General features: G+C 30.7%; 1 protein-coding gene across 1 annotated transcript; it reads right to left on the bottom strand.

Moving 5' to 3' along the window:
• Positions 1-258: 258 nt before the first annotated feature.
• On the bottom strand, positions 259-24077 carry LOC107443967 (uncharacterized). Its single transcript, XM_016057996.4, has 3 exons — positions 23819-24077; positions 9199-9350; positions 259-3740 (listed from the first exon to the last, which is right to left on the bottom strand). Exons 1-3 carry the CDS (start codon positions 23994-23996, stop codon positions 3303-3305), a joined length of 768 nt encoding a protein of 255 aa, XP_015913482.1. The 5' UTR covers positions 23997-24077; the 3' UTR covers positions 259-3302.
• Positions 24078-25961: the final 1884 nt, after the last annotated feature.

Below are 25961 nucleotides of genomic sequence, written 5' to 3'. Positions count from 1 at the left end.
AACATTTCAAAACTTTACTTAAATTAGTTTCTTTTTTTAAATAACTGCGTGAGTTTTTTCTAAACATTAATCTCATTTTTATTGATATTTTTGAAATGTTTCATTTTAATGTTGTAAAAAAAAAAAAAATTATAATTATATTTTTTCGAAAAATTATTTTTTAATAGTATATTAAATATCTGTTTCACAAAGTTATTCAATGCTTTTTAAGAAAACACTTTGTTGAAGAAATGGTAGTCTTAAATAAAACAGTGGCCATTTCATGAAATAAAGAGTTATTTTTTCTTGATTAAATATGCTCAGTGAATATACAATATTTACAACAACGTGTTACAGGGATCATCAGTTCACATCTTATTACAAATGAATATGTATACATAAAATATATAAAATTAGCAACAATAAATGAGGATATTAAAAAACTTCTGAAAGTTGGGATAAAAGTGACTTCATCATTTTCTGAAGTTACCAACAAGAAAAAGAAAAAATATAACCGTGGTACAGAAAACGAAAAATAAATAAAGGTTAAAAAAAAAAAAAACTCGAAAGAACCGCTGTGGTCGAGAGAGGTAAATCAAGACAAAATACATTTCCATGCACTTTGGAAATGATCTCGCGACGTTACCAGGGGACCATTCATATGAATGCAGCAAGATTTCAGGGCATCGAGATGTGACAGAATTTTGGCACTTTTATTACATTTTATATCAATTATTTTTTGACTTCTTGGGACTCAATGTTGGAGATGAAACTGTGTTTGCATGCATCTAACAATACCTGTAACTGCCTTGATTGTGACTAGGTTGGTGTTTAGATAAAAAGCATGTCTTCTAGCGCTCTTAAGCATAACGAGTGTTAAAAATTAAGTATAATAACCCATTTTAACTTTTTCACAGATGGCATGAAAACATTTTGCCTCCTCTTTAATAGGATAAGAATTTATGTGGATCAATACTGTGCTTCATGATGACTCAGTACAAAGCAAAAAAAAAAAAAAAAAAAAAAAAAAAAAAACTGGGACAGTTAGGTTATTAACCTCTTCAGGAACTCTTCAGACACGAGCAGCCACGGACCGAATTTCAAAAGGCATTTCGAGTGCTTCTTTTATTGGATGTATTTTAACATTTGTTAAGACTTTTTGACGCATAATCTCAGTTTTCCTTTTGTTTAAATTGTGATGCGGGAGTAGACTTTTGTAGCATAGGATACAGCTACTATTTTATATAAATCGTCACATGAAATTAGGCTTAACGGCAAAAATCATCCAGTCCCGTTCCGAAACTGTGAATGTATAATGAGTTGCCACCCATTTTGATGTGGAGGTAAATTAAAACTTTTTACCGTGCAATAAGTTACGTTTTCTATTTACCGCTTTTTTTATTTCCATCTATTCTTTTGCTTACTGAGAACTCCTATTTTCGTACGCATTAGAACCCAAAATTACAAAAACACTTCGTTTAAATAACAATTACAGTTTTACTATTTTTTATTTTAAACGATTGTTATTTTGTCAATTTTATATCATTTTCCGCACGATAACTACCATTCTGTACTTAAAAATGTATTTCGTTTACCTCAACATCAAAAAGGGTGTCTAAAGGGCGTGCGTGCACTTCCTTCTACTTTCGTCCTGAACAGGTTAAATAACAAAAATTTGGTTTCATGATGAGTGAAAAAGTTAAAATCTTCTCGTACACTCCAACACTATAAAGTGTGTTTTCGTGTGTGTATGTATATATATATATATACACATACAGGGGTAGATAAAATAATGGAAACACTTCGATACTAATAAATTTTTCATATTCTCAAGAAATACTTAAAGAATCATTTTAGAACTTCTGAAGGCGATTTCTTATACTTCTCAGGGACCGACAATAAATTACATACGGAACAAAGTATTTTTGAACACTGAATGCCAAAAAAAAAAAAAAAGTAGGAATAAATTTGTAACTTGTAACAATTATTGTGGTTATTATATGCGACTATTGCTCGAAATTTTGTAAACCTAGCTTCGATATGTATGGAGATATGACCATTTTAATTAAAACTATTTTTCTTTGTCTTACGTTTTTTTCTTTTTTTGCTAAAAATTTAAAAATATTTAATTATGCTAGACACACTTTTTGATGCAATTTAAAATTAATTACAATATTATTGGTGCATGCGCAGAAAAAATTTTAATTTTTTTTTAATCATAATTTGTACTGAATCGTATTTGGCAACTAAAAAAAAATCTGATTTGATTGTCTTAAAATTTTAAAAAGTTTCAAGCAATTTTCAAAGTAGTTTTCGTACCTTTTAAAAGAAAACTTAAAATGATAAGGGGTTTTCTGAAAAACTATTATTTTGTATCATAAAAAAATAAATAAATAACGTACGATAATTCCTTACAATAAACGTTTATGCACCGAAATATGATTGTACAAGGAAAGAAAACATGCAAAAGAGAAAAGGCTTTTATGGGGGATGCAGCAGTAGTCCTTTTTTAATAAATCTTTAACAGTACAAAATGATATTTGCGTACAAAAACCCTTATTATTTTGAGTTTTCTTTCAAAACGAAACTGCTTTGAAAATTGTTTGAAAATTCTTAAACTCGTAAGATAACAAATCGGACTTTTTTTTTTATAAGTTGCGAAATATTAGTTATTAGTTGCTCTACAAATTTTAGAAAGAAAAAAAAAAGAAATTCAAATTTTTCACGCGCCATCTAAAAGAACTATTTAATGACTCATATCTTGCGCAATTTTAAACAAATTTTTCTGAAATTTTAAAGCATTAATTTTGCAATTCATTTTAAATTGCTCTAAAAATGTTGTTTCATTTTATCGAATATTTTTAAAGTTTTAGCAAAAAAACATAAACAAACAAATTTGCTTTTTTTCTTCTTTTCTTTATGAAAATGTCCATATCTCCGTCAATATCTAAGTTAGGTATGCGAAATTTTGTGCAATTATCGCACATAATAACAAAAACAATTGTTACAAGTTAAAATTAGTTTGCTAATTTTTTTTTTAAACTTTTGGCATAGGGTGTTCAAAAACACTCTTTTCCGTTAGTAATTTACTGTCCCTCAAGCCTCTAAAAGCTTCATTTAGAAATGAGATAAATCGCATGGTTGTCAACAAGTTATAAAATTACTTTTTGAGAAACATGAAAAATACGTCGTTGTCCATTATGTTGTCCAATCCATCACACACACACTATCTTAAGGGTGCTTTCCAATAATCCTGGAATAGACGGTGATATTCCATCCCACACGGGATTCCAGCGAGAGAGTAAAGTGCAAAAGATGACATTTCAGTTTCTTTCGAGATCCGTTTTGTAAGGTTGGAAGAGTTGCGTCGTTCTTGTTGGCGGTGTCGGCAGAGATGTCGGAGTCGGTGAAGAGTCTTGAGGGGCCATGGGAGGAGTGGGAGGACTGCCAGGAACCCTCGTCTGAAATCCAACAAGTTGACACCTGCAGGGATCGACGCAAGGTCCGAATGTGGTGAAGTGTGCTTCCGGGCGAGAGTAGCTGCTCAGAGTTTGAGGGGGTGGTGGCCTCGGGGGAGGAGGTACGTGATAAGGGGTCGGGGGATAGCGTGTGGCAATGGAGGCGTAGTATCCGGCCAGTGGAGGTGGATATCCCGAGTAAGCAGCGTTGATGATGTAGGCAGCAAAATGTGGATCCGTGTAGGGCCAGGTAAGAGCCAGTCTCTGACGTTTGTCTTTCATCCTTCTATTTTGAAACCATACCTGTTAAAAAAAACAAACATTTCTTTTTAACATCACTTCATTTGAAAGATATGTATGACAGCAACCCATATAAAAATTGACACAACTTTATTAAAAATTTATTATTACCCATTGGCATATATATATATATATATATGTAACATAAAAAGCTTCAATTAATCTTTTTATGTTAGTTTCTCTGCTATAAAACTTCTTCCTAATTAATTATTCTATTCCAAATTCTTTCTCACACTTTTAAAAGCCACATCCTGTTCTTAAATCTATTTTTGGCTCAACTATGCATTTAATTAAGAGCAGGACATATCTCCCTATGCTCTGTGTGGGAAAAGCTAGATTTCTTTCATAAACCAATAGTAATCCTTATCACTTCCCTTTTCCCCTCAAATATAACAAAATAGAGGGAAATTCCTTTGCTACTTTCCCTAAGATAAAAACTTAAGCACACAGTTTTTGAGTGCGATTTTGAGCTCCGCCTTTGCTAGAAAATGTCTTAAATATACTATGTGAAGTTAATAAAATATGTTTTGCCTTCCAACTGCTATCTGCGTGGCCTAACATCACTCACCATGACTGCTACCCTTTCAAGCCTAGCAGGATAAATTTTGCAGTTGGTTTGGCACTTTTTTTTTTCACTGGCTCCATTAAAAAAAAAAAAAAATGCTCTTTTCAAATAAGTAAAAAATATATAAATATAAAAGGAAAGAAAATAATCGAATGAAGTTTTAGGAGATGCCGGCGTTGCTCGTGAAACAGATATCCTGACTAAAAGAATGAGAATTTCGGGACTTTCCTTCATAATGGGTCCAGACGTTGCCTCTATCGTCGTACCGGAATCGCCGTTAAAGAATTCATGTCTTCGCTGTTTTGGTTTCGTTTTCGCCTACCGTGTGTTACCATCAACAATTAGCTTCTTGCGGATTTATAACAAGTGCTTGCTGTGTTGCCCTACTTGCTTGCTGCTTGTCGGTCTCATTGAGGATTGATAAAGGTTCAGCATATGATCGAATTGATTTCGTTTTCTGGCGATTTTCTCGAGTGTTCTGTGTTTCCTTGAACGGAAGATGACCAAAAATGTGATCTCAAGTGGTAGCTATGATTCCGCTCGCGTGTGCGCGTGATTCATCAAATATTAGAAGTGATTTATTGGTGATTAATTACAGATGTAATTGGTATTTACTCTCAAAAGTTTAAGTTTTTAAACGTGAATACTTTTGAATCATTTACGCTCATATATTGAAATAGGAACATATAATTTTATGTTTATTGTTCCAAATATTTATTCCGGTAATATTATATTTATCTATTAATATTTATATTTTGATAATAGTTCCATTTATTGATGCTATTATTCAATGGTTTATAATATTATTTGTTTAAATTAAATAATGATATTAAAATTTAGTGCTACCCCTTTTTTTTTTACCACTTTTGATTCAGTATGATTATAATTTTAATTATTTAAGGAATCACTTTTTTTATTGCATTTTATATCACAGTGTATATTATATTAATTGTAGAAGAGAAATTCAAGTTTTTATTTTATTATGGTGTTTAAAAAAACAAAAAATGTGCTATTCATATATTTAAATTTATTTTTCTTCCTTCTAAATGTTGTATTTAATTATTGAAATTTGATTATTTGAATGCCATTTAAATTTTTTTCTCTTCGTAATGCAACTGCAATATATTTCGAAATTCAATTTTAATATATGAATTCAATTACGATGCGGCAAAAATTAAATCAAGAAATGTTAAAACTAATACAAATAGTTTGGAAAAATGAATAAAATACTTGTTAGAATTTAAATTGAAGTACAACCAGACATTAATGCTTTAGTCCAACGTTGATAATTAGTGCATAGCTCTGTTATAGCTCAGTAAATTCCATGAACAAATCGTTTCTTTATTTCTGAACTTTAATTCCAGCATACAGATAGGAAAATGATCAAACACAAATTGAAAAATTTAGTAACCAAATACACTTCAAAAACACGATTTTTTAAAATAGAAATGAAAATATTTGAATTCTCTTACAATTGTGACAAATTAAATTATCTATTAAGATTTCTGCACAAAAATTATTTTAAAAAAATATCCGAACTAAAATTTTTGAAAAAAAAAAGTAAATAAATAAATTATGTCCAAAAAGAAAGGAAAAAAGGTATAAATGAAAAAAATAAATAAATAAAAGGTAATTTGCAAATTAACCTAACTTGCACTTCAGATTAAAAATAAGGAAAATAGCTAGATCAGTCAAAAATTAAAAACTGATTTACCATAATACCATATTAAATTTGAAAGCTTTGTTTTGGATTTCAATTAGCGATAAATTGTGTTAAACAGGTTGTAATGCAAAATCTGAGAAGACTGATCACCTTTTCTGATTGTAAAAGCAATTTGTCTGTACACATATTTCCTGAAATCCGGGTTAATAATTGCAATAAAAATACCAAGAAAGAAAATAAAAGTACCAATAAATAAATATAAAGAAAGTAGAAAGAAAAGAAAAGGAAAAGAAAAAATTTTACAGAAGGCATATTTTGGACATAAAGAAAAAAAAAAAAAAGAAATTTTTTTCGGATAGTTAGCTATTAAAGTGATAAATATGTAAGGTAAATAATAGATAAAGTGAAATAAAGACAATCTTGGTCTTCAGAATAACAACCACTGTGTCATTTTTTTTATTTTGTTTTCAAACAAGGTAAACAATACTCAAATCTAATTTCAGATTGAAATTTTTCCTGTATAACTTTTTTTTGTATTTTGTGTTTTACATTTTAAATTACACATTTTTAACAAATTTTTATAAATTTTTGTCATCATGATTGAAGAGTTAACTTAAATAGTGTTTTTATGAAGAATACTTCTTATAGTGAAATAGCTGTGTTGTGATTTTTAAACAAAAGACTTTTGAAACTGAAAAAACTGTTAAGTCAAAAAAACTGTTGAAAATGAAAATTTTAAAATTGCTGATAATGCTACTACAGGTTTTTGATTGTGTTAAAATTTTTACCATGAAAACATATGAAAATGTTTTATAATTCAAACTACTATTATATATTGTTAAAATTACAAATTTGATTATCTTAAAAGTGCTTCAATCAGAGGGAAGATTTTGCAAATGGAAAATTTTTTAAAATTTTGGATTGTAATTAAACATTATTGGCGAGGGGGGATGTAACATAAAAAGCTTCAATTAATCTTTTTATGTTAGTTTCTCTGCTATAAAACTTCTTCCTAATTAATTATTCTATTCCAAATTCTTTCTCACACTTTTAAAAGCCACATCCTGTTCTTAAATCTATTTTTGGCTCAACTATGCATTTAATTAAGAGCAGGACATATCTCCCTATGCTCTGTGTGGGAAAAGCTAGATTTCTTTCATAAACCAATAGTAATCCTTATCACTTCCCTTTTCCCCTCAAATATAACAAAATAGAGGGAAATTCCTTTGCTACTTTCCCTAAGATAAAAACTTAAGCACACAGTTTTTGAGTGCGATTTTGAGCTCCGCCTTTGCTAGAAAATGTCTTAAATATACTATGTGAAGTTAATAAAATATGTTTTGCCTTCCAACTGCTATCTGCGTGGCCTAACATCACTCACCATGACTGCTACCCTTTCATATATATATATATATATATATATATATATATATATATATATATATATATATATATATATATATATGTGTGTGTGTGTATGTATGTACATTTAGGGAAGGGGTGAGAGAAACGGATATTGGCGAAATTATTTCCGTTTTCTAGCGGATAAACTTTGAATTACACTTCATCAGTCAAGAACAAGGAGCGACCCGATTGGTTCACGGAGATCATGTTGATAAGTATGTTCGATTGTTTTCTTGCTTTTAATCCTTAATTTACTGGTCATTATAGCTATAAAAATTATTAACAAAGAATAAGGACCGATAAGTAGTGTTCGATAACCTGTGCTCCTGAAAAACCGTAAAACCGCGTACCCTCCCCCCCCCTTTGATGTGCATGAAAGGAAGCGAAGGAAGAAGATGGCTCAATGAAGGGATCTCAAGACGAAATTTAGGGCGCGCTTCAAAGCTCAAAAAGACTTATTTCTTAAAGACCTATTGTTCTTTTTTTTAATTCAAATATAAAAATATGAGCCACGATGGCTCAGGGGATAGAGGGTTCGCCTTCCAATGAGGTGAATCGGGTTCGAATCCCAGTCGATACGAATTCCGCATCCGGCTTGCACCGACCACAGTGCCGACGTGAAGTATCCTCAGTGGTGGACGAATCATGAGTGTGAATCTCCTTGCCGTTAGGCTAACCGTGGGAGGTTCTCGTGGTCTTCCTCTCCATGCAACGCAAATGCGGGTTAGTTCCATCAAAAAGTACTCCACCAAGTCAAATTTCCCCAATAATTCATTCAGCAGTTCCCTTGTCTTCTCGATTGGATTCAAAAGGACAAGGTTACGTAGTTGAACATTAGTAGTTGTAAACCCAAAAATTTTGTCAGCTGTTCAACATAATAATAAAATATAAAATTAGAATATGAAAAACTCTTTTGAAGAAACATCCATAAACACAATATTTTTTGATTCAGTCATCCAGCTTAACAAAGACCCCAAAATACTATAGTGGTCTTGAAGTTTTTTTTATTTCGTTTCGACCTCAGACATAGTTTATAACACGCTTTGATTTGATTGAGTAAGGAATGTTTTTTAAATGGGGTGCTGCATAAGAGATTTAAATTTTTGCATCCAACCCAAGCTTGCACTTACGTTGCTACGCATCTTCTTCTTCTTTTTTTTTATTCCTCTTAATTTAATAGTTGCGTCATGCATTTTAGAGAATATCCTCTAAACAAAACAAAAAGCGAATGATTCATCAGTTTCATTATGTGTGCTTCATTTATAGGTTATTCCAATAATATACTGGATTCTCTATAGGTGATACACTTGAAGTATTTACTAAGAAAATCACTTTTAATGGTGTATTACTATTTCCAGGTGCTGCTTCTGTTTGTTAGACAGTAAAGTATTTACGTTACATAATTTTTTTAAAAGACTGTTAAAAAACTAAAACTATGGAATGTAACTCTCTTTTTTTTTCCCCCCGCTTGCATCTTGTATTTTTATAAAAAAATTGAAAAGCCTGATAAACATTTATCACGATATGCACCGAAGATAAAACTATGAATGATTCATTAAGAGTTCAAGAGACTGTTTTGAATGGATTGCGTCACAATGAACTAAAAATGAATTTTTCGAACGATATTTTTAATATGGATCATTTTATAGAACCCAATATTATTGAGATCAACTCTATGGTGCGAACACTAGAAAACAATGAATCGCCGCTTCCACATTTCTTGTATAATGCTGATGAATAATTTGCTTATTATTAACGAACTCACTATAGTAATGAAGATAACAAACAAAAAAATGTATGGGATGAAGAATTGTATTGAAATGAAATACCTTAATGGTGGACTCCGGCAGGTTGAGAGCGGAGGCTAGTTCACACCTCCGCGGCCTCGAGACGTAGTTTTCTCGGCAGAACTCTTTCTCAAGTCTCGCCAGCTGCTCTCGGGTGAAGGCTGTACGATATCTCCGAATGGAACTCAAATCATCTGCAATTACATTTCACATCCTTTTTACTCTCCAAGAAGTTATACACTCTCTATGTAAAATTTTAATTATCAAGTATTGTTTCGATGCATTTCTTTACGGTTCCTCTATCATTGTAATTAACATTGTCATGCTATACGTAAATGCAAATAAGAACTCCTGACCCATTACTCGTATATTTAAATATTGCGTACAAAACATGTCATTATCAAAAAACTACAGTCATCATTTGATCTAATTATTATACTATACTAATATAATGCGTGATGTAATAAATATTCTATATTTATATAATATATCGTCTAATGTCATCAAATTGACATTCCATAGCGTATCATTTAACCCATGGATACATGAACACAAACCGGTTTCTCTCGCATAAAAATAATAAAGCTGTATAGTATTACATGATCATTAAGATTTTACATAGAATCATAGAGTGCTTCTAATCAGAGACTGTTTCATCAAGAATAATGAAAAGAAAATAAAGTATTTTTAAAAACACTTAAATTTTTTTTTATTTATTTACTTAAAATAATAACTAATAAAAAGTCGGAAAACAAGGTAATGAAAAGATATAATCTCTTCATCAGCTCATTATATCGGCACAAAAAGGAAGGGCTCTCTAATAGTGTATCAAATAGAGCATCTAGACAATAGTGTGAGGAGCACATAAAAAAACTGAAGTAACATGAAGTAAAAAATATATACGAAATAAAACATATCGAGCAAAAAACAAAAAATAAAATGTAAAGAAAATACAGAACAAAACTTTCTTACGAAAAAGGTTGCTATAGCACTAATATTTTAAAAGTTTCAGTTCGAAAAGAAAAAAATATGATATGAGCCTCAGAGCATTAAAATTAGAAAACAAAACACAATTTTTTTCAAATAAAAAAAGGGACCATTGCCGTTCTAAAATTCGAAGGAATATTTGCTGAAATACTTATTTTGTAGATAATACTATCAGCTTTTATAATTGAAACTTTCTTTGCCAAAAGATAAAAGGTATTTTTGGCCTCTCGGAAGGAATTTATTTTTTAGGGAACGAGAAAATTGCGTACAGTCGAACAGTTAAAGTAAGAAATTATAAATAATATATATATTTTTAAACTAGATAGGACATAAAATTTCAAGTTGAAAAGGGAGATGACAAATTGAAGTGGCAAAATGACTGACCAAATTATTAGACTCACTCTATAAGATTCTCTGTAAAACCTTAATATTAAGGTGATACTATGCAGCTTTTTAATTGACTGAAACCGGTTTGTACTTGTTTACGTTCGTGTATCAGTGGGTTAAAGTTGACGATACATAATATAAATTTAACGATAGAATATATTACACGATATATTATATAAATATAGAATATTTATTAGTATATTATAATAATTAGATTAAATTATTAGACGCAATAATGACATGATTTGCACGAGTTAATATGCAATATTTTTATATTTAAACATGCATGTAATGGGTTTTTATCAGGGAGATTTTTTATAGACTTCTTATTTGTATTTATTTTTAACGTATTGAATGACAATGTTAACCCATTGATGCACGAAAGTAAGCAAGTGCAAACCGGTTTCAGTGACATAAAAGCAATACAGCTGTATAGTATCACCTAATGATTATAATTTGACAAAAAAAAACTCACAGGGCGTCTCATCATTTGGCCAGGGACTGTATTTCACAGAAAATTCAATCATGTTCACCATGTGGCAAATAGTTATGGAGGCATTCAAGATTTAGATTTAAATAATCATTTGAGAGTTTCACAAATGTTTTTACCTTTCGTTATTCATTTCTTCCACGCTCATTAAATCTTTGTCTCATTTTAAATGCACAGTTACGCACTGAAAATAGAATGTCTTCCACTTTAGCATAACATATGGGTCAAAGATATTTTGTTTTGAGCTTGAAAAAGGGGTTCAGGGACTTCCCCTTCACTGATTTTCCCGAGAAAAGTCGGGTGCAGCAGAATTTGTCAGTACGTTTTGTTTCATTACGTTTACACTGACGGAAAGCAAATAGTATTGCTGATATATCGGAGGCTGATATATTACTGATACATGAATAATATTGGAAGCAAATAATATTACTTAATTTGCATAGTAAAAAGAAAAAAGACACATCATTTCACTGGCGTTTGGAAAAAATCACTTTGTGTTGTCTCCTTTTTTAAAAACTATCCTACAAAGACTACCCAAAAAATGCTTTGCAAGGCCGGGATAGCCTCGTGGGTAGGGCACTGGGCCCATGTCCAAAAGTTCGTGGATTCGATCCCCGCAGGTCGAAGACTCCCCATATAGTTAATGGTGATTGATGCACGTTACTACTTCTGTCGAGTCGCAAAGTCCTCCATGCCCTCTGAGCCTCCATGCCCAAATGAATACCTCTGAGGGTCCAGGAGTTTCCTTGTCTTCTGCATGGGTTTAAAATGGCAAGGCTACAGAGTTGAACGTAGTTTTAGTCGTAAACAAAAAATTGGGTCGACTGTTTAACGACGGATACATAAAAAATAAATAAATAAATAAGGTTTTGCAAGAAATGCCGGAAAAAGAGAATACGATGATAAGTTTTCAATTTTACTGGATGCAAAATTTTGCCCAATTGCTCCCCCCCCCCTTCAGTCTTAAATTATAATTATAGCGGAAACAATCTAAACTTCATTTTTTTTTCTCTTTTTAAAAAAAATATGCATGGCTTATTTTTTATTTAATTTAAAATGAGACATTTTTTGTATAACACAAAGAATGAATCGATTATGAAAACAATTTTAGTATATATGTAAAGATGGGGTAATACCTCAGATGTTAGACCGTTTGACCCAAAGAATTTAATGTTAGATTTAACCAAGAAGTTCATTTGTATAATATACATCATTCTGGAAAAGTTATATAGTTCAGTCTTACTTTTCTTTTATATAAATGGCTTTCTTTTTCTAGATTAAAAAATCAAATGGATGGTAATAACGGGAACACATGTTTTTAACTCTTAGAGAATTTCAGTGACAGATATTTCTATCGACAATTTAAGATAATTATGCACGTCATTTACATGTGAGGTAGTTAAGGCAGTATTCAGGGGAGGGCCTTACAAAGTATGCAGTTTATAAATTATTGTTTCAAAAGAAAATGGAAGTTCTTTCCATCCCTATAAAAACTACAATTTTGTATAAAGGCTGTTCAAAAATTTTACAAAATATACTTTTTGTTGTTTGTGAATAGGTCCCGCCATACATTGTGTTCTAGGGCCCCGTATAACCTTTGCCCAGTGTTGAATGAATCCCTTCCGTTTCACTGCAACTTTCGATAGTCCATCATAGACACACATCATGGGTGGCGGTTATCGAAATGAAACAGAACTGTGAATACATATCGGACTAAATCCTTACACTTCATTAGAGTAAGAATCGCTAGCAAACGTATAATAAACTAGAATAATTTTTATAACTGTAATGTAAGGGGTGCTTTTCAAGAGCATAACGTTAAGCTTAGGTAAATGGAGCTTGAAAACCGTAAATGCACCTGTTTGTTATTCGTAGCCTGCGACCGGCATTCAAAACCGAGGCGTTGTTCTACTCATGGGATGCTGTAGGATACCGATCAGTTATTTTATAAAGTTTATATGTTATTTTCCCCTTAAAAGATGTCAAACCCCGCTATAGTGAACCTTCGAGGGACCGAAATATCGGTTCACTATAACCGGGAATTCACTCTATCCGTGCTGCAAACAATTTTAACTCATTTTTCCGCCCTTTTATGTGACACATCATTTAAATGAATGACCCATAAAAGGAAATACAAAACAGATTGAAAAAACAAATAGATGTAGCAACAAAAAACGTGTTCACTTTTATTTTTTACGACTCTTCATATTGCGTACAAAACATTTAAGGATGGGAAACTGAGATAGAAGAAGCAAACAAAAAAATGCTTATGGCTACATTCCATTCAATAGACGGTTTTAAAAATCGGTATAAGTATTTAATGTAGAAATTTCAAAATAACCAAAGAATGAAGATGAAAAATCAGTCGAGGACAGAAAAAAAGTTCATACTGTCCAATTTCCTCTCTTCTTTTGGTTCTTTGTATCCACAAAAAATAACATTATGCGTGTATAGCAAGACACGAGAGCGAACCTTTTGATCACTCTATCCGGGAGTTCACTATAACGGGGTTTGACTGTAGTATAAAACTGGAAAATTAAAATTCGTGATAAAAAAAAAAAGATGCGGTCTCATGACTATTATTAAAAATTATTACTGAAATGTTTTAGAATTAGAAATTTATAAAATGTGAAGTTGAAATGCCGTTTGGACGAATAAGGATAAGCCTATTTATGTTTGACATAAACCACTCACGACGCAGTGGCGTAGCGAGGGGTGGGCAAAGGGGGGCATCATGCCCCGGGCGCTGCTCACAAAAGGGCGCCAAATGGTCCGCAAAACAAAAAATTGCTGGATATTTTTTTTTTATTATAACTGATTTCTGGAAAATATATTTTAAATTAGTGCCAGTGTAATATAATAAATGCTAATTCATAAATATTATTCATAATATTTAATTCATATTAAATATTATATTAGATTCATATTCATATTAAATATATTTCAATATTTAATTCACGTCCTTGTCATTGCGCTCTGCTTAGAATAAAAATGAAATGTTATTAAATATTAAATGTTATATATAAGTTTAATGTCAGCATAAATTATATTGTATATTTCACTGTGTTACTACCTTTAAAGTTCAAGGCATTCTTAGTAAGTAATAAATCAAATAAGATTACTTACTACATCTACTAGACGATTCTACTATTATTAAGTGAATAAAGTATAAAAAAAACTTGTTGTTCTCATATTCGTCACCACAAATTAAAAATGAATTCATTCATCTTCTGGCATTTCCAGTTCGAAATCAACTAATAAACGATATCAAAAGAAGTAAATATTATGGACTTCTGTTTGATTCAGCTCCTGATATCTCTCATCGAGAACAAATGTCCCAAGTCGCTAGGTATGTAGGTGCTGATTTTATCAATAAAAAAGTTTCCATCAAAGAATCTTTTTTGAGTTTTATTGAAATACATGCTAAAGATGCAGCCTCGATCGAAAATACAATTTTAGAGAAATTAAATTACGATGAAATTTCATTAACAAACTGCAGATCACAATGTTACGATAATGCTGCCGTGATGGCAGGTCACACATCTGAAACGCGATGGAGCGCCAGAATGCAAGCGGTTATCGTTATCATCTATGGGCTAGAGAATATAAAAGAACTAATAGAAAAATTAGCAGAGCACACTACTATATTATTGATACATTTGCTTCATCAAAAGCACGGAAAATTTAGACATAGTCATTAGTTTTATTAATGTATTATAATCATATGATTGTTAAATATATGTATCTCCTTAGAGATAATAAATATTTACTTTTTTATTGTTTTAAAACTGCGTGTTTTTAAAATATTTCTTTATAAATATGTAAAATAAATAATAGGTATCTTTTGAACTAATTCTAGATGATCATATACATTTCAAAATCTAGTCTTGTTCTCTCAACTACATTTTTTGTCTCAAATTTAAAGCCTAGCTTGAGTCTATGACTTTATTTATTTTACTTTATTTATTTATTAATTTGCGAGTATATTTTACATACAATATTATACGGTTTTCGAATGGGGGGGGGCGCTAAAAGGGTATTGTGCCCCGGGAGCGAGTTAAGCTCGCTACGCCACTGTCACGACGAAATAGAATATTACTTCAAATTTCAATAAATTATGTTATCCTTCCTATTTGTTTCAAGCGCTCCTATTTGTTTTACGCTTAAACTATGAGTGTAGCGAACTTTAAAGGCATTTTAATTTTTCTAGTGGTTTCGTCTGCTACTATCGTTTAAAAAATTTTACGAATTGCTGTTTCCACGACAGAGCTCGTTTTTATCTATAACAATGGTTTTCATTCATGAAATTCCGTACTTTCGATGCTCTGTTCCTCACACAAACAACCATATATATATATATACTCAAACCCCGCTATAGTGAACCTTCAAGGGACCGAAATTTCGGTTCATTATAACCGGGATTCCACTATAACCATTCCTCAAACAATTTTAACTCATGGTTCCATACTCCCCCTTTTACGGCACATTATTTAAATAAATGACCTATAAAATAAAGTACAAAAATGACTGACAAATAATACGTAATAACAAAAGTGTATTCACTTTTATTTTTTATAACGCTTCGTACAAAAAAAAAATTAGTAGGGGAGAGTGGGGTCAATTGTAACAGGGTACGATTGTAACAGAGCAAAAATTTCGAGTATCGGGTTCTAGATTTGGTTCCTAGGTGGTGCACAAGGTGTATTTAATAAATCTACATGTACACCCCTGATGGCAACCATTTTTATGTACTTTTGAAAGAGTTACATCACAAAAGGTATTTTCACGTCACGCAAGTACTTTTTTTGGTATTAGAATATTTTATTGTAACAAAGTAATTTTGTTTAAACAAATAAAAATTAGTAACCGAATATGTAAGTGGACACCTTAATTAACATTTCAATAAAAAAAAGATTAGTTTTGCTAATTAACTAGTATTGTTTTTAACAAATGAAGCTGAAATGGCGTCTTGGGGACAATTGTAACAATAAGTAAAGGGACGATTGTAACAGCTGAAAATAAATAATCTTATGTTTACAAACCATTACTTAACTCTTTAAGAACCACCAATAGTTTCCTATATCATTTATATTATGTTGCACGTGCATTATTTTATCTGTCACCTTTCACAGCATAAATTAAAATTTTTAACCCCTTAAAGTTAAAAGTTTAACCCCTTAGGTCTCTGCTCATTATTATTTTTACTCCTAAAATATCACTACTATTTTGATCAATAAAAAAATATATCACAACTATGATAATATCTATAATTAAGTGTGTTTTAGTTGAATTTATGAACTGTTACAATTGACCCCGTAAGTGGGGACAATTGTAACAAGTGCACGACTGTCAAAAATTGTTAATAACTAATATAATAATATTTAAAATCAGGTATTTAATTTTTTTTCTAGTAGAGGATAGTCTACTTTACTCGTCTGTCAATTAATACTAATAATATATTAGATTTTTTGTTAGTTAAAAATAGTTAAGTAAAAAATGTTACAATTGACACCACTCTCCCCTAATCTTTAACTGATGAACAATCCCCAACATCAGGTATAGAAACACTTTCTCAGATAATTTTTCCTGAATTTATGTTATTCGGCTTTTTAATCCTGTTTAACTGAGCACATAAAAGTAGTCTCACCCAATCGCTTAGCAAATGCATCGACTTAGATTTGAAGCATTTGTTCAGATACAGGAAGATGCTTTGAATGCTGTACCCATTCAATGATGCTATTCAATAATGAATCAAGCGAGAAAATTGCTTTTGGCTGCATTCCATGCTATATAGATGGTATTTTAAAAATCGGTATATGTATTTATTTTGAAGTAGAATTTTCAAAATTATTACAAAAAAATGAAGAAAATAAATCAACAGAAGACAGAAAAAAAGTTCAACTTCTTCTCTTTTTTTAGTTCACTATATCCACACTAAATAACATTATGCGTGTGTAGCAAGGTACGAGGGGGAGCATTTCGTTCATTATAACCGGGAGCTCACTATAAAGCGTGTTCACTATATCTGGGCTTAACTGTATATACATAAGAGTGTTTTTGAACACCCTGTAACAAAAAAATGTAGGAATGAATTTGTAACTCGTAACAAATACTTTGGTTATTATATGAAATAATTGCACAAAACTTCGGAAGCCTAATTTGAATATTTATGGAAATATGGACATTTTTATAAAGAGCAAATTTTTTTGCTATTGCTTTAAAAATATTCAATAAAATAAAACTAAATTTCTAGAACAATTCAAAATATCATAAATAATAATAAAGGAATAAGTTATCACTTAAAGGAATAAAATATCACTTCACAATAAAGGAAAAAAAAAATATCACTTTATTCTCATAATTTTGTAGTGAATCGTCAGTGGTAAGTAATGAGAAAAGATGTTGGATTTGAATAGTTTAAAAATTTAAAACATTTCAAGCAATTTCTAAGTAGTCTTTGTGCTTTTTAAAAGAAACTCAAAATATCATAATTCTACAAATATTTTATTTTATAAGACAAAATCAAATAGCAAATGATAACCCCTTACAAAAAACGTTCATACACCGAAGTATGATTTTTTAAGGAAAGAAAAGATGATTTTATGGGGGAATGATTCCCAAAAAAGGTCGTAGTCATTTTTTAATAAATCTTCTTTAATATAGTACAGAATGATATTTGGGAAAAAACCCTTCATAATTTTGTAACTAATTTAAACAATTAAAATAGCAATAATTTAAATAGTTACTAATTTTTAATTGCTCTAAAAATCTTGTTTAATTTTTTTGAATTATTTTAAAGCCATAGCAAAAAAAAAAAAAATAATAATAATAATACAAAAAAATTAGCCTTTTTTTTTATCAAAATGTACATCTCAATAAATATCTAAGCTAGGTTTACGAAAACTTGAGCATTTATTACATATAATAACCAAAATAATTGTTACAAGTTATAAATGCAACGCTGCTTTTTTTCTGGCATAGGCCATTTTCCGTTTGTCATTCATTGTGGGTCTCTCAAAATTTAAAAAACTTTAAACTTAATTAATAAGTATGAGAAATCGTATTTATAAAACGATTCTGTAAGTATCTTTTGAGAGAGATCAATGAATAGAAGTGTTTCCATTCCAATCCCTGTACATAGAGAAAGATATAAATCACTGAATATTCAGAGAAATGTTGATGCCAGAGAATCAAATGGATCGTTAATTATAATGAATAAAATTCAAAGATAAATAGAATATTGCATTCAGTCAATGTTTTTCTAATTTGGGTTGCCAATCACAAACGAAACATAAGTATTTTCTTACAAATGTCACATTATTCATATAATATCATTAGAGAGTCATTACTTAGTCAATAAAAGATTTTTTTTAAAACTAATATTTGAAGAAAAAAAATGTTCTTTTTTTTTTTTTTTGAAGGAAGTTTTTATTAAAAGAAGCCTTTTTCAAAATTATTTAACCAATATCTCATTTCGAAATTTTTTAGTTTAAGTTGGTTTACGTTTATATTGAAAACAATGATGCGTCACCAGTTATTTATACTAAGTAAATCTTTCTAAATAAATTCAATTAGCCTTGATGTGGGAGTAACTTTATCTATTTGGGGGAGGGGGGGTGCTCAAAATTGCATGATTCGAAACCTCAGAGAGGAATCTTCTGTTTCGTATTGATTCTAAGATAAAAGTTTTTCACCGAGTAATGAGATTTAACAACGGTAAATATCATTGAGGTGTAAAATACGTTTTAGATAGTAAACTCAGATATTTAAACATTTTTCATTTATTCTATAATCATTTTGATGAAATATTTTTTAAAGCTACATTATGCTATCGAAAATTTAAGTTGATTCAGTGAAGAATTAGTTTATCTACTCTAATGTCCACTTCAGTTTTACGTTAATATTTCTACATCCGAAAAGTCATCCCAAAAGGAGTCACTTGCATGAGAGTAAACCTGGATTTTGTTTCCAACTCCAATGACTCTTTACTAATCAATACTGATAATTACTGTTGCAGTTACCGAAATAAAAGAACCTTTTATTTGAACTACTAAATAAATAAAAATATTGCGAAACAAAAAACAAATAAAATTTTATTGCTTAATTTAACGAAAAAAAACACACCTTGTGAGAAAAAACTTCAACTGAAGGAAGAAAAGAATGTTCTACTAATTCTTTCAAAAAAAAAATAATAAATAAATAAATAAACGTTAACCACCAATGCAATAGGTCCTTTTTTAATTTTATGCTTTTTGCCAACCTGGTTAAATATGACTCGCCAATCTTCAACAGCAATTTAAATTCTGTTCTTTGAAAATAATCGTCTGCTACTATGTCAATCTTCAACAATTACTCTTTTGTTTTGAATAGGACATTACAGTTAATACAAATTATTTTTAGTCCAGCTTTCACACCCTGTTACCTTTCTCTGCCTCGCGGGGCAAAACCGGTTATACTATCGGCGGCTCTCTCCACGTCTATGTCAACGGAGGAGGGCTGAACAAAGGACAAAATTTATGGTGGGTTTCAAGGCATTATTTTCATATATTCTAGAACACCCCTTAAACAAAATGGCAGTTGTTATATAGATATAAGGAATTACATTAATAAACACTATATTTTCGTAAAGAATTTTGAAACGTTTTAGGTTATATTTTTAATAGAGGGGGGGGGGGGTACAGATCACCACTCTTTTCCTCTTCCCTTCTCTCGCCTCATCCCCCCCCCTTTTAGTACAAACTTAAATACTTAAGAAATAGAAAAAGACACGTTTAAAAGCTAAAACGACAGGGAGCCATTAAGTAACCGCAAACAATCACTCAAGGATATGTTAGAAGACATAAAAAGTGTGAGAATTTGTCTGTAGGCTATCGGACCAGTCATAAAAACTTTGTCAGCAGAACTACCCCTCACTCCCCAAACACTCGAAAGAATCATTTTGGATGGAACTTCATCGATAAATACTGCCCAAAACTCGAAATCGAATTTTAAGTTTATAAAATGTCGCTCTCCAGTCTATTTTTGAACTTAGCTAACCATTCAATTCATTCATTTCGCCTTCTTATAATTTATCGGTGGCTGTTAAGAAATTCTTTTTTTTTATTTCACAAATAAGAATAGTTTTTTGGGTTAGCGAGCGCGAGAGAAATACTTTATTGAGTACGCCACTGGAAGTGAACCAAATGAATCAGTCCCTGTTTTAGTCGATTCATTTAATAGCTATTCAAATGTAATTAGGTATTTCTAAAAAGTTCATTCATATACAAAGTTTAATTTGAAGTTGAATGAAAGGAACATTTAATAATTTATATATTTTCAATACAAATACATAATATAAATCAATGAACTCTTAGCGTTTTCTTTAGACTCATCATGAGAATGAGCAAAAATGTTAAAGCATTTCAATTGAATGCAGCCTTTTAATATACGTTGAAAGAAGGATTATATCACACTGCAATAAGTGAAAACTGCTTAAGAGTTCGTTTTTCTGAAAAGGGGCAAAATTATTTGAAGTCAATTTTAAATGAATCCATTATTCATTTTCTTTAAAAAAAAAAAAAAACATTCGAATAAATACATGGTTCAACTCGAATGGAATCGGTTGTTAAATTCATTTAAAGACTCGTGAGGTGCTTTTTTTTTCGGGCTGTTTCTTTCGGTGCTTTTTTTTGGGGAGGGGGGGGGGAATCTACCCTGAAATTTGTTATCTAAGAATGGAAAACAAACCTGCAAGAAACCTTAAATGTTTTGTTTTTTTAATTTTCCGAATTAGTAAAATGCATATTCGATGAGGGGAAAAAATTACGCCTGCATTGAATAAAAACAAGATTTAAAAAAAAGTACTCTTAAATATATGTCATCCCCCCCCCCCACTTTCGTGATAGTGTAAAGAACCTTTCCTTAATCGTCTCTCTTAAAATCATCTTCTGACACTTTCCACGTTAATTGAATTGTCTGGAAGTGGTGCTCAACTGATAAAAAAAGAGATTATTTTATTCGCTTCGTCATTCACTTCTTTTGATGCGCATCCGAAGCGAATGAATGCCAGATTATACCACTTTCAATAATGTCACCCATCCTTGAAATGTCTGACGCCCGCACGAAACACTCATCATTAGGAAAAGAAAAAAAATATTTCTCCCGTAGTCCAGTGAAAATATTTGTTTTGGTCAGCATCGATCTATGGATCTTTTCTCAATTGAATGACACTCGAAATGACCAGATGAATGGATAGCGAATCTATTTTTATGAATCCTTTCCACGAATCTTTTAAGGTGTGAGTCAAATTTTCCTTCTTGAAAAAAAAAAAAAAAAGGCTAAAAAAAATATTTTTCCTTTGGAATCTAGCAAAAATTTAGATGACGATCATTTTTGCATCCTTTTAAGCGTCTTTTTATTTACTTATTTATTTCTTATGGAAACATTGTGTTTCGAAATTTCTGTGTCATTTTGGATATTTTATACGAAGAGAACATTACGACACTTTTACAAAACTGTCACCCCCTCCTGTTATCTTTTATATCAGGGGTTTCCAACTGACACGTGGCCGGGGACCGCAATCAAAAACACCAGTCAAATGACGGGCCCGCAACTTTATCAAAATTTTATATAGGACTCTTTAAAGTTTGAAGGAACATTAAATATGAATGTCAGATTTTTATCAAGTTGTACAAAACAAAAGTATTGAATTACAAATTAAAATAAGTAGATGTTTAAAAATATTTTATAGCATATTAAAAAATTCTGGCTACAATAACTTTAATGTGCACCTATGAATTAAACAATTCATGTGCAACAGATATCAAATTGTTAAGATATTGATTGGTATGTTAAATTTCACAGAAACGAAGAAATTAGGTTTCTCTAAACGAAAGAAAAGTATTTCAAACCCATATAGATTTTTTACGACAGTTGTCTGAAAAAAAAATGACAACTAATATATTTTAGTTCACAGGAAACAAAAAAGGCTTCGTCAACCGAAATAGAAATGAATCATTTCTGTGATTCATTGGTAATAATAAAAAAGTTGAATAAATGAATAGAAAAATGAATTCAAAATATGAATTTAGATTTTTTTATGTATCTTTTCAATGTGACAATTTATGTGTGTTATAAAGACATTCTGTTTTTAAGTTTCGACCCGTGGAGTGTCATGAAAAAAAAAATGGCCGTCATGGGTGACAAACAGTTCTTAAATTTATTTTGTAAAAGCACTAAAAATACATATTTAACAAATACGCGTTAAGAATTCTTTTTCAATCGACGCTATAAATTGAGACATGTTAAAAAATCATACATATTGACCAGAAATATTCTTCATCAGCAAAAAAGATATTTAAAAAAATAATAATGAAATTTGCTTTCAATCTGTCATGATGAAAGAGTTACATTCATCTAACTCATTTTTGTCATTTCAGCTATTTTTTATTCTAAAATTTTTAATAAAATAATCATAAAAACGCGAGTAGTGATCATCACGAAAAACAGGAATGGGAGTGAGGTACAATTTTGTAAGATTTTCATATATTTTTAAAGCATATTTTACGCAAATATGTATCTAGTCAGCGACTAAAGTGGTTATTACAGAATAAGTATTGAAAATAATAAGGGAATAAAAAATGAAACTTCGAAAGAATAATAATTTTATAACTCAAAATGTGCAAATAAAGGGCATCTGAAGAAAACGATTGAATGATCCAATGAAATAGGGTTTTATTTCATAACGAATCTATCGTTTCTCTTTCCTCACTGCTGCTTCACGTGAATTATTCAAATTATAAAACAAATGAATGGATCACGTGATGCGCCAAACAAGCACGTTTTTTTTAAAAACAAAAAGACACTAAAGGAACACATTCTTCTGTTTTAATACTTTCTTGGAATACATTATTAGGTTATAATTATCAGGTGTTATAATTATTAGGTTATAATTATCAGGTGCACCAAGATTATAATTATCAGGTGATACTATACAGCTGTATTGTTTTTACACGGATGAAACCGGTTTACATTTGTTTACGCTTCTGTATCAATGGGGTAACATTGTAATGCAATACGTCAAAAATAAATACAAATGGGAAGTGTATGAAAAATATCCTGTATAAAAACCCATTACATATGTGTTCAAATATTAAAGTATTGGCTATAAACTCGTGCTGCAAAACATGTCAATGTTACAAAACTATAGTGGGTCTAATAGTTTGATCTAATTATTATAGCATACTAATATAATACCTGATATAAAAAATATTCTATATTTATATAATATATCGTCTTATTTAACCCATCGATACACGAACGTAAACAAGTACAAACCGGTTTCATCCGAGTATAAAACAATAAATCTGATCATTACGATTTCACATAGAATCTTAGAGTGCGTTTCATCATTTGGCCAGGGAGTGTATACATATTTTTTAATATTTTTAATAATATACTTTTTATTGATTAGGAAATCATGATGAAGCTCTCTCATAAAGAAGAATATTAGAAAGACTGAAAAGATCTATAATAAAACTTGTAGAAGCAGTGGAGGGAAACATTGGGTCATTTAAAATGCAAAATGTATGCAGAGATGAATCATTTCCAACTGTGAGAAAACAAAGAAAGAACAAGCATTCCAACAGAGAATCTCTTTGCCGAACGATTTACTTGACAGAGAAAGGAAAGAACTCATCCGTACATTATTTAATATACATTGTATTCATTTTTTTTTTTTTAAAGATTCGTGTCACTTTGAATTAAAGGGAAAGAAAAATGATACATCCATGAAAGGAATGAAAAAAAAAAAGTAAATACCTTTTCTGTTTTTGTCCTCTTTTAGATCTTCCTTGATGGGTGACAATTTCCTCATCTCTTCTGCGGCTGGGTTGTTTCCACCTTGCCTCACTCTGTTCAACCTCAAGTCGAATTTGCTCTTCTCCAAATCATCCTCCAGTAAACACAAATCTGAAGTTCGAAGACCCTGCTGCATCATCAACACAAATAAAAATACTCCGAGAATTCAACTGACGGATTTTCCCTCAGCACTACTCACGAGATGATTATGAAAACTCCCCTCCCACACACGCACACACCAAACTCCGCCCACCTTCTTCATTTTGGCGCGGCATTTGGCGAAAAAATGGCAGATTGGGTGAGACTCCTATTTTTGCTATGAGGTAGCTATAATGAAATGAATCGGTCCTTGAAATGGAATTCTTTAATAAACGAATCTTGATTTTATGAATAGAAATTCCAACCAATGCATGTTAAGTAAAATTGACTTTATTCACTTTGGGAAGAAAAAATATTACATTCAGAAGGAAAAAAAATTGAGGAATGGATTAATTTTTTAATGAACATATTTTAAATGTCAATGTTTTTTAGCTATAAATTATTATTATTTTTTGAAAACTAATCATTAACTGAAATTGTTAAATAAAAATGTTTTTTAGCAGGTAGATTGTGAATCATGATAATCATGATGATAATCATGTGAATCATGATCTCTCTTTTAAATCGTACCATTTATATCGCAGTAGGGAGAAGGTAGGTGAAATTTTATCGGATTTAAATATTATTTTAAAACTTTTTTAATTTCACACTTGGGGAAGAATTTTTTTTCCTTCTTCTAAAGGATTTTTTTCTCAGGCTCTCACCAGAGAGAATCAATTAGAATTTTTAGAACAGTTTTACGATGAACTACTTGAAATCTATAAAAATGTTCTGCATAGTACACAATTTATATAATACATATACACACACCCGTACGGTCGCTGAAAAAGATAATTACAAAGTGGTAGTAAATGAACAAGTAAAGTTGGAAAGATTTTTTATCGATTAAATAAATTAAACATTGAAGAGCTAAGTTTTTTTTTGTAACTTTAACTTGAAGATTTAATACGAGAAACTGCTATAATGTTGTTACTACTACTGATTTCATTTTGAATCCAATCTAAAAGACAAGAACTTTTTGGAGCACTGATGAAACTAATCCACGTCACCATACCCTAGAGCTATTGAATGTAGGGGGTGTAGTGGCACAAAATCCAAAAGAGAACATCCAGTTCAAAACGCAGCACTTTAATTGTCGTACAACTGATAAAATAATATAACAGAATCAGATAAAAGATATCCCAGTGCAATTGGATCTCACTGTGAGGAGAGCAGGGAGTTGAATTTTTATCTACTCCAAAGCACTGGAATTCGAACCTAGGTCACTTCATCGAGTCCTCTATTCCTTGAGGGTCTCAACCCGTGACACTTTTTCTTAATGTGAAAACATTTCTTCATAAATTTACAATTAAATCGTTTTTATATTAACTATATATTATTAATTTATAATTTTAAAGTCTTATTTATTTATTGTCGCGCATTCAGTTTTAAATGATATACACGTGAGAGATTAAAAGTTCAACATGCTTTCAAGATCTGTCTCTTAATTGTTAGATTTTAGCACTGTACTCAATAATTTGCTGCAAACAACTTATTTCTTGTCAATTTTAAAGCACACGGAAATATTTTTACTCCTCCATTTCATCCAGCTAATGAAGATTTTAATTTAAAACTACTCATTACGGTTCTAGTTCAGACTTGGTTTTAACAATGGTTTTAAACAATGATTTTAAACAATGAGTTTTCGTTCGCTCAATCCATGTTATGCAGAAAAGTGTAAGAGAACAAAAAAAAATTTAACCGGTTCACCAATTTTTGAGTCATTATTGAACAATAATATCGATCGATAGATTCTCTTGTTGTAGAGATTGCAAAAACGGCAAATTTTGTGTCCTGATTTCAACCAAAGAGTTAACGATAGACAAGTACTACAGTGAATATAAAAATAAAGGAAACGGCCTGAATAGCCTTACTTCTAATGATCGGATTTTCATCGACTATAACTCAATCTTAATCCTTCGAGTGTTGTTGTTAATTTACATCGCACTAGAGCTGCACAATGGGC

The sequence above is a fragment of the Parasteatoda tepidariorum genome, chromosome 4, assembly GCF_982258835.1.
Source record: "Parasteatoda tepidariorum strain Cologne lab strain chromosome 4, Ptep-v5.0, whole genome shotgun sequence".
NCBI lineage: Eukaryota > Metazoa > Arthropoda > Arachnida > Araneae > Theridiidae > Parasteatoda > Parasteatoda tepidariorum.
This window is presented reverse-complemented; position numbering and strand designations above follow the sequence as displayed.